This window comes from Pongo abelii, chromosome X, assembly GCF_028885655.2.
Source record: "Pongo abelii isolate AG06213 chromosome X, NHGRI_mPonAbe1-v2.0_pri, whole genome shotgun sequence".
Lineage (NCBI taxonomy): Eukaryota > Metazoa > Chordata > Mammalia > Primates > Hominidae > Pongo > Pongo abelii.
In genome coordinates, this window is record NC_072008.2 from 158,241,384 (window position 1) to 158,251,961 (window position 10,578).

The window sequence follows — 10,578 nt, forward strand, 5'->3', positions numbered from 1 at the left end:
CCCAAAGCCCTGGCCCAAGGGAGGAGGTGCGTCTCCCTGGCCCAGAGCAGCTGCTCTCTACCCCACACCTCCCCAAGCCACCCAGCTTTCCAGTTCTCCTCACTGGAGACCACCTCAGAGCTCATGCTCCTTAGGGAAGAGGGAAGCTACTCTGGGTCAGGGAGATGCACTTCCTTGCTTGGGCCAGGGCTTTGGGGCAGTGGTTGCCTTGGAGCTGCTCAGCAGCTTAAGTATGTGCCAGGCATCTGCAAAGTGAAGGCACAGGAAGATGGCTTAAATAGTTTTTGTTAGTTATGTTTTGTGTTAGCTTTGATAGTTTATATGTAAAAAAAATACTGGGGTAAAATAGAAAAGCAAACGCTTTTTGTAGTTTAGCACTGTTTCCATTTACAATTACATATTAGGGTTGAGGGAGTACCCTCATTTTCTTGGCCCCTGGCGCCTGGCACTTAGGGAATGCTGAATCCCACTGCCCTGACTGCCATAACAGTGCCTGAGGGTGCTGAGGTTGGCCAAGTGGGCCTGGGTTCTAATCCATCCTGTTCACTTGCCACTCTCCCACTCTCTGTGGGTGTCAGGGTCCTCTGTGACCTTCTTCTTGGCCCTCTTCCTGGCAGATAAGTGCTCTGGTTGTACATGGAGGATGACCGAAAAAACCAATGGTGTGAAGAGCTCCCCAGCCAATAATCACAACCATCATGCACCTCCTGCCATCAAGGCCAATGGCAAAGATGACCACAGGATAAGCAGCAGGTGAGTCTGCATGGTATCAGGGAAGGTACAGAGGCTGCTACTTCTTCCCATCTCTGCCTCATTGTCACAGAGCAAGCAATCTTTGTCTTCAGGACAGCCTCTAAAAAGAACATGGGATTTCTAAGCATGACCCAGGAGGGGAGACAAGTCATGCCCTGAGAACCCTGGGTCAACCCTGCTCTTTTTTCTGCAGGCCACACTCTGCAGCTGACGATGACACCTCCTCAGAACTGCAGAGGCTGGCAGACGTGGATGCCCCACAGCAGGGAAGGAGTGGCTTCCGCAGGTGGGTCCCACCACTACCCTGCTGCTTCCCCTTCCTATGCATGGGGCCTGTCAGGGTGGCTACCACTGCCCTCCTCTTCACGGTCCCACTAGTCCTGTCTACCAAGACCTCCAAGGAGCACTGTCACTGGTAGCCAAACTTAATTATTTCCTCCTGAGGTCTGGGCGAACCCCAACACAGGCAAGCTCAGAGGGGCCAGAAGAGGCCTCCCTTCACATTTGGCTGTCTCAGCGTCAGAGAGCAATATCCTTCCCAGTAGAGAGGCCTAGGTAGAGGACCCAAGGCCTCTCTGTCCCAGAGTCAGAGGCTCCATAGGGAAAGCAGGAAGCTCAGGGCAATCTTTACTCCTGATAGTTCCTGCCTTAACACAACCTCCAACTTGCCCCGAAGACCTCCTGCTTGCTCTTCTCACCATCAACTGAGATGGCACTTCCTATAGGAAGTCTTCCCAGGACAGCAGTCTCCCCCTGGACTACATTCAGGGTCATGCCTGAGCCCCAGCCCCCTGCCCTATGGCCTCTACCCGAGCTTTTAGCACACGGGAAATCATGGTCTGGCCTGTTTGTAGGTTTCACTGTCCTTCTTTCATCTTCCTTAGCAGACAGTGAGCTCTTGGGGACTGGTGCTCTCTGAACAGCATGAGTCTTGGCTCTGGCTCATGCTCTTTTTCTCTCACCTCTAGGATAGTTCGCCTGGTGGGGATCATCAGAGAGTGGGCCAACAAGAATTTCCGAGAGGAGGAACCTAGGCCTGACTCATTCCTCGAGCGTTTTCGTGGGCCTGAACTCCAGACTGTGACCACACAGCAGGGGGATGGCAAAGGCGACAAGGATGGCGAGGACAAAGGCACCAAGTACAGCTGTTCAGCCTATGGGGCTCAAATGGGCTTTAAGCATGCAATGGAAGAGCTCACTGGGGTTTCTATGCTACTGCCAGGGGCTATGACAAGCCCTGCTGTAGTAAAGAGTGGTGGGCAAGGGTGACTTGCAATGTTTTCACCTCCAGAATGTTTCCATTGTTTCCCCAACAGCCAGTGGCCTACTTGCCATGAGAACTTCTGGTGTCTTTTCTCGCCTTAGTTGCCTCTTGCTGCACATGAATGTATAGCCCAGTTCCAGTTGTCAGGAAATACTGAGAGGGGGCATTCAGGGAGTGCCCTGGAGGGGATGCCAATCTCAGCTCCACTGTGGGTGAGGAAGTGGATCTTTGAAGACATCATGTAGAGGGCTGGAGGAGAAGGGCTGGATGATGCAGCAGGATAGCATGGGGAGGGCAGAGAAGGCAGAGCTGGAGGGTCTGTCCTTTGAGGAATGAGAAGGCAACTGCAGATGTCTGGCCAAGCTGACATTGCCCACCTCTGGCTAGTGGAGAGAAAGCAGGACACAACATCCCTTGTCAAAGCAGAACACAACATCTGGGGAAGTGATTTGGAGGCTGGAGGCCAATGACCAAAAAGGGAGGGTGAGGTGGGCAGGAAGCTCTTGGTGCTCACTCACCTGGAGCACCTCTCTTTAGGGAGGGATGTGGTAATAGGCCTAAGCCCCAATTATCATCCTGTGGAAATCCCTTCCCAGGACCTGAGACCCACCGCTACTGAAAGATCTGCCCCTTGACATGTCCTCTGGGCAAGGGGCCTGTAAGGTGCATGGGAAGCAATGGACCTATCTAGGTTCAGAATGAGAAGATGGGTGCCCCGCCCATCTGAGTTCCACTCAGATGCCCAGTACCAGGTTGTAGTTCCCTGAAAAATGTGGCCCTCGGCCAACCCATCTTTCACCCCACATATACCCTTCGGCAGTGCTTTTGCTTTCTCAGGCACCTCTGGTTTCTGGGAGCTGGGGTGCTATCACACTGGGGGACCTGATCCCCAAGCCTTGCCTTTGTCTGTCTTCTCAGGAAGAAATTTGAACTATTTGTCTTGGACCCAGCTGGGGATTGGTACTACTGCTGGCTATTTGTCATTGCCATGCCCGTCCTTTACAACTGGTGCCTGCTGGTGGCCAGGTGAGCAGGGTAGGGCCCAGGAGGGGTGGCCAAAGGAACCCAGTCTTCAGACTCCGGGATTGACAGCGCAGCAGTCCCTGGGTACCAATGGCACCTCCAACTTCTCTGTTAACCCCAACCCTCTCCCCATTTAATATGCCATGAAGATTTCTTGTCTGTCCTGTGTCTGGGACAACTACAGTGGTTCCACACACCTAGGGTGCATCCTCCACATTTGCAACAAACATGCTTGATAGAAAACTAGGATTTGGTGATGCCATTCCCTCCTCACAAACCCTTAAGTGGTTCCCCATTGTCCATAGGATGAAGTTCAAGGCCTAAGCATGGCCTTCAAACTCCTCTGGACCTGACCTTTTTCTCTTGCTACACCTTCTGGATACACCCCAGCCCCAGCATTCACCACTCTTGGATCAGAACATGCTGTTTCCTCTAGAGAAAATTCCCTTTCCCTTCCATTTTCCACCTATGGAGATTCTTCTCCTTGCAGGCTAAGTTCAAAAGCCACTATCTACATGTAGCTTTCCTTGGCAGCATTCCCCATCCTACTCCATGCCAATCCCAGTCATTCATTCAGCAAGGATTTGACTGAGAACCTCATGTGTGCTCAGTGCTGGGGATAATGTGGTGAGCACAACAACCATGGTCTCTGCTCTCCTGGAGCTCCCAGGCTAGTGGCGGACAGTGACTGTAAACCTGAAATGAAACAAATGACCAGGATGATGCCAGGGACTGGTGGCTAGAGAAAGGGCAGTCAGGATCAGCATCTCTGAGGAGGTGATGCCTTAGCTCGTGGGAGGGAGGCAGCTAATTAGATACTTGAGGATGGTGGAGGGAGCATTCTGGGCAGAAGAAACAGCAAGTATGAAAACCCTGTCTCGGGATAGCCTAGTGTGGCTGGAGGCTGTGAGTGAGACATCACTGGCATGGGCCAGCTCTGCAGTCTCAGTGGGAAGGGGAGGGGGCTGGAGTTTGAGTCTAAATGTGACCAAGTAGTCAGAGTTAACGGCTCTCCCCTTTGACTAGTACACTCACTGGACAATCATCCTGGGCTGTGTCCCTGACTCTGCTCTCTCCCCAGTCCTCTCCCTACTCAGTTGCCGAATCCTGCCACTTCCTTTTAAAAAGTTCTGCAACCTCCAACCTTTCTCCATTCCCACTACTATTCTCCCTCTCATGTGTATTGGCTAGTGCTGTTTATTGGGTGTTGAATAAGATGTATGTTGAAGAGATGAGCATGGAGATGGTTCAGTTGTGTGCTGTAGTTTGTTCTTCCAATGACTTGTTCATTCATTCAACTCACAGCCATTGAGCGCTCAAATCCTGTTGCCCTAGGTCAGGCATGGGGCATGCCGTAATGACTAAGAGGGGTCCCTGCCTTCCTGGAGCTCACAGTTCAGAGGGTGAGACAGAAAATTAATGGTTAGTGGTGCTGTCTATGTAGTGATGTTATGTAATGAGGAGGGGTGGGGCAGAAGTTACTTGTAGATAAGTATCTCTTGGCATCAGGCTGACTGTGACTAAATGATGCCCCTGGTAGCCATCCCAAGCCCTGCACACAGTGAACACTCAGTTTGGGGCCTCCAAGGGACCTTTGGCTGGCTTTGGGGGTGAAGCTTAGCCCTGTCCTCCCACAGAGCCTGCTTCAGTGACCTACAGAAAGGCTACTACCTGGTGTGGCTGGTGCTGGATTATGTCTCAGATGTGGTCTACATTGTGGACCTCTTCATCCGATTGCGCACAGGTCAGTGAGCAACTGGGATGCAGGTAAATCTGAAAGCCTGAGTCCAAATTTTTAGGAAGCCCACTGGACATGGTGTTGGACTAAATTGCTTGGATGGGACTCTGATAGGTGAGTACCCTTCTTTGAACCTCATGGTCCCACATGCATAGAGAGGTTTTGATCTGGGGGTGTTCTCTTAGAGTCCTTCTGGCCAGCCCTGGTATGTGAGCTATATCCTTCCTTGGGAACGAAGTTTCAGTGAGCAGTAGTTTCCTTGCCTAGAGATATTAGCCTATAGGGAAGGAGATATATATATATACCCTGAGGGCAGAGATGATATGCTGGCTTTCATCTCTACTAGGTTTTCTGGAGCAGGGGCTGCTGGTCAAAGATACCAAGAAACTGCGAGACAACTATATCCACACCCTGCAGTTCAAGCTGGATGTGGCTTCTATCATCCCCACTGACCTGATCTATTTTGCTGTGGACATCCACAGCCCTGAGGTGCGCTTCAACCGCCTGCTGCACTTTGCCCGCATGTTTGAGTTCTTTGACCGGACAGAGACACGCACCAGCTACCCTAACATCTTCCGCATCAGCAACCTTGTCCTCTACATCTTGGTCATCATCCACTGGAATGCCTGCATCTATTATGCCATCTCCAAATCCATAGGCTTTGGGGTCGACACCTGGGTTTACCCGAACATCACTGACCCCGAGTATGGCTACCTGGCTAGGGAATACATCTATTGCCTTTACTGGTCCACACTGACTCTCACTACCATTGGGGAGACACCACCCCCTGTAAAGGATGAGGAGTACTTATTTGTCATCTTTGACTTCCTGATTGGCGTCCTCATCTTTGCCACCATCGTGGGAAATGTGGGCTCCATGATCTCCAACATGAATGCCACCCGGGCAGAGTTCCAGGCTAAGATCGATGCTGTGAAACACTACATGCAGTTCCGAAAGGTCAGCAAGGAGATGGAAGCCAAGGTCATTAGGTGGTTTGACTACTTGTGGACCAATAAGAAGACAGTGGATGAGCGAGAAATTCTCAAGAATCTGCCAGCCAAGCTCAGGGCTGAGATAGCCATCAATGTCCACTTGTCCACACTCAAGAAAGTACGCATCTTCCATGATTGTGAGGCTGGCCTGCTGGTAGAGCTGGTACTGAAACTCCGTCCTCAGGTCTTCAGTCCTGGGGATTACATTTGCCACAAAGGGGACATCGGCAAGGAGATGTACATCATTAAGGAGGGCAAACTGGCAGTGGTGGCGGATGATGGTGTGACTCAGTATGCTCTGCTCTCAGCTGGAAGCTGCTTTGGCGAGATCAGTATCCTTAACATTAAGGGCAGTAAAATGGGCAATCGACGCACAGCTAATATCCGCAGCCTGGGCTACTCAGATCTCTTCTGCTTGTCCAAGGATGATCTTATGGAAGCTGTGACTGAGTACCCTGATGCCAAGAAAGTCCTAGAAGAGAGGGGTCGGGAGATTCTCATGAAGGAGGGACTGCTGGATGAGAACGAAGTGGCAACCAGCATGGAGGTCGACATGCAGGAGAAGCTAGGGCAGCTGGAGACCAACATGGAAACCCTGTACACTCGCTTTGGCCGCCTGCTGGCTGAGTACACGGGGGCCCAGCAGAAGCTCAAGCAGCGCATCACAGTTCTGGAAACCAAGATGAAACAGAACAATGAAGATGACTACCTGTCTGATGGGATGAACAGCCCCGAGCTGGCTGCTGCTGACAACCCATAAGACCTGGGGCCCAACTGCCTCTCCATCCTTGGCCTTGATCCCAGAAGCTAGAGGAGCTATTTAGATCTCTGGATTTACATGCATTACCCTCATGTTCCCTGAATTCTCCCAAAAGCCTCTCTGACCCCGGGTTTTTGGCCTAAACATCCAAAATTCCACCTCCAAGTTTAGCCCAAGTTTGTGGAGACTACAGACTGTGTTGGCTGGGCTTCTGAGAGCTTCCGCCTGCCTAAGTCTGAGGAAGGGAGAAGGGAGCAGCTGTCTTCCAGGAGTCTGTCCTGGGACTGGGAGCCTGGGCAATGATCTGCTCTGAAGAAGGCCACTTGCAAAATGACATACACCTTGCTGCAGTACTGCCCCCCTCTGGCTCTTTTGCACATAGTGACTCCTCCCTTGGTTCTGGCCCCCACTTTTTCTAACATGTGTTCTGAATACTCCCTTTTTCCCTGCGCATGCATGTACTTCGAGCACCGACTATAGACATTTAGATCAGGTACCCAGTGTCTGTCTCCCAAGACAGGCCAAGGGATGTGATAGTGTTGTTGGGAGGGGGTAGAAGGGTGCCCACTCAGGGTTATTCCTCCCCATCAGATACTCCAGCTCCTGTTCTGTAGATTGATCTGTCTGTCTGCTAGCCAGGATGGGATCTCTGCAGTCTTCTGTGGACCAAGGAGATAGACCCGGCTTCTGGTCCATTCCAGGGCAGGGAGTGAGGAGCAAGGCAACTGGCATTTGTCCACCTGGAGACAGAGGTAGCTGGCAGCTCTGGCCATCCCTCCCCTACGAAGAGCATTCCTAAAGAGGCCCTGAAAACTGCTGGTGGTGGGGAGACTCTTCAAGTTAATATCTGCATTAGAGGCACCTATGAGTTAACAAATTCCTTTGAGCTATCTGTGGTTATTGCTCAACTCTGCTGTTCACATTCTCTCCCTCCCTCCATTAATCCCTCTCTTTTCGCTATATGGTTGTCCCTCAGTATTCATCAGGGATTGCTTTCAGGAGTCCCCATGGATACCAAAATTTGTGGATGTTCAAGTCCCTGATAGAAAATGACGTAGTATTTGAATATAACCTATGCACATCCTCCCATACTTTAAGTCATCTCTCGATTATTTGTAACACCTAATACAATGTCAGTGCTATGTAAATAGCTGTTATATTGTATCTTTTCTTTGTATTATTTTGATCTGTTATTTTTTTTCCTGAATATGTTTAATCTGCCATTGGTTGAACCTGCAGATGTGAAACGCAAGGATATGAAGGAAAGACTACTTTTCTTCGCCCCTATCCAGAACTCTTTCGGTCTGAAATACACTCTCCCACCTCTCCCTGCCTGCCTAAGCCTTATGGGTCCTTCAGGGCTTAGCTCAGGCACCACCTTCTCGCAGAAGGCCCACTTGACGGCAACCACTCCCACACTAGTCAATTATCTCCTCTGTAGGCTCCCACAGCGCAGAGCCTCTCTGTCCTGGTTTTGTAATGTGCGGTCAGTTTTAGTGGACTTGGTTTCCCCTCCTGACTGTGGACAAGGCCAAGACAGTCTCCCTCATGTGTCTATTTGCAGCCTCAGTGACATAGCTGGCACTGAGGAGCATTCAGAGAACATTTATTCATTGGGGGAGTAAGTGAACACATGAATGAGTGAATGAATGGATGAATGAGCAAAGAAACACAGCTGACCAAAACTCTCATGCTTCTCCCTGACAGCAGTCATGCCTTGACAGAAGCATTGGCTCTGCTGGGGGAGTTGGGAAAGATCTCCTGGAGTATCAGGTCTTTCAGCTGGGCATTATAACATGATCAGGGGCCTAAAGGAAAAGTACTAATTAGGGGGCAAGAAAATCTAGGTGCAGACTCAGAGGCCTTCCTGTTCACATGCACACCACTTATTTATTCATGTATTTCTTGTGGTGAAATACACATAAAATTTACCATCGTAATCACTTTTAAGTGTACAGTTCAGTAGTGTTAAGTATATTCACATTTTTGTGAAAACAATCTTGAGAATTTTTCACCTTGCACAACTGAAACTTTGTCCCCAATAAAAATTCCCCATTGCTCCTTCTACCCAGCCCCTGGAAGCAACCATTCTACTTTCTGTCTCTATAAATTTAACTTCTCTAGGGACCTCATATAAGTGCTATCATACAGTATTTGTCCTTTGTGTCTGGCTTATTTTACTCAGCATAACATCCTCAATACTCATCCATGTTGTAGTATGTGTCAGAATTTCTTTCCTTTTTAAGGCCAAATAATATTTGATTGTACAGATCACCACATTTTGCTTAGTCATTCATTTCTTGATGAACACCTGAGTTGTTTCCACCATTTGGCTATGGTGAATATTCCTGTATACATGGGCATACAAATAGCTCTTTGAGACCCCGTTTTCAGTTTTTTGGGCATATACTCAGAAATGAAATTGCTGGATCACTTAGTAATTCTATTTTTAATTTTTTGAAGAACCATTTTCTTTTTTGTGTGTCACCAAAACAGTGACATTATTTTACATTCCTACCAGCAATGCACAGGGCTTCCAATTTCTCTACATTCTCACCATCACTTAGTTTCTTTGTTTTTTGTAGCTATCCTAATGAGTGTCAGGTGAATCTTATTGTAGTTTTGATTTTCATTTCTCTAATGAGCGGTGATTTTGAGCATATTTTCACAAGCTTATTGGCCATTTGTATATCTTTTTTGGAGAAATGTCTATTCAAATTCTTTGGCTATTTTTTAATTGGAGTGTCAAGGTGTAGAAGTTCTTTATATATTCTGGATATTAAACCCTTATCAGATATAATTTGCAACTATTTTCCTTATTCTCTACGTTGCTTTTTTACCGTGTGACCATGTGGATTGTGTCCTTTGGTATGCAGAAGTGTTTAATTTTGTTGTAATTCAATTCATCTGCTTTTGCTTCTGTTGCCTGTGCTTTTGGCATTACCATTCCTTTTTATGTGAATTCATCCTTCTGGCCAGGCTTCTTTTACATTTAGTGTAGTCTCTTGACCTCTTCCCTAGCTTAGAGGAAGAAATCTTAACCAGGGGAAGACTCACCTGGACAGATCTGCAACATGACACATGCCTAGGTCCTGGTCCCTGAAAGTTGCAGCAGGAGAGAGCTGCATTCATGATGGAGCAGTGCTTTGTGTACATCCCCCCCTTTGGGTATTGGGCTTGGAGAAAAAGCTCTAAACCCCTTTGCCTCAAGAGAACCCCACGCACCAGGAAGAGTCTTTGGAGACCCAGCCAGCTCCTTGCCAGTAACCTCATTGCTAAGGTTGCACTGAGTTCGGTTTTTACCGTGTCTTGGAACCAGGACAAAATGTAATTTTTGCAGGCGTAAGATGATACTGCGGCCAGAAGCAGGGGGATGACTGCACTGAAATTTTTTGCCTTGATTTCAGCAAGAAATCTGCAGTGTTCTCCTTGGAGCCTGGTTCACCATCAGCCCAGCCCCAACAGGTGCCTGATTTCCAGCCCACATCATGGGATGGACATTGTGTCTTGGATTTGGTTTTCCCCAGGGCAAGGCAGGCACCTTCTCTGGACTGCATGGGGAGCTCATTGGTTCAAGACACAGACTCCAGGGCTCAGCTCCCACCCTCTTCCAGTTTTCTTTTCCCCAGATATCCTTGGGTCCAATCTCTCACAACTTTTTGCCGTGTCTCGAATGTCTATGTTCTCTTCAGCTTTCAGGTATTTTCTTTCTTTTTTTTTTTAATAAAATTAAATCCAAATTTTATTAAGGATTTCAAGTTACATACTTCAAATTTCTACAATGGAATGGAATCATTTTGGAACTGGAAAAGTGGCATAAACACTGACATCCCTCGAAACTACAATTTTATAAAGAAAATTCTGCAAACCACATCCCCATTATGTAACAAGACTAGGCATTATCTACACCTTCGCTTTGGCAATAGCTATTTCCTAAAATAATGAAAAAGGTGATTTTGCTACTTCAGTTCATTAAAAACAGGATTCTATCTTTAAGGTTCAGAAAAAGCTGCATTTAGATGAACTATGGTCACCCGCCCCCCCTCCC

The 10,578-nt window shown here is 48.4% G+C and overlaps 1 protein-coding gene across 1 annotated transcript; it reads left to right on the forward strand.

Annotated features, from left to right (window-relative positions):
• The first annotated feature begins 643 nt into the window (after positions 1–643).
• On the forward strand, positions 644–6,530 carry CNGA2 (cyclic nucleotide gated channel subunit alpha 2). Its single transcript, XM_009235375.3, has 6 exons — positions 644–753; positions 947–1,039; positions 1,722–1,892; positions 2,936–3,043; positions 4,678–4,784; positions 5,125–6,530. The coding sequence occupies exons 1-6, from the start codon at positions 644–646 to the stop codon at positions 6,528–6,530; spliced, it is 1,995 nt and encodes a 664-aa protein (XP_009233650.1).
• Positions 6,531–10,578: the final 4,048 nt, after the last annotated feature.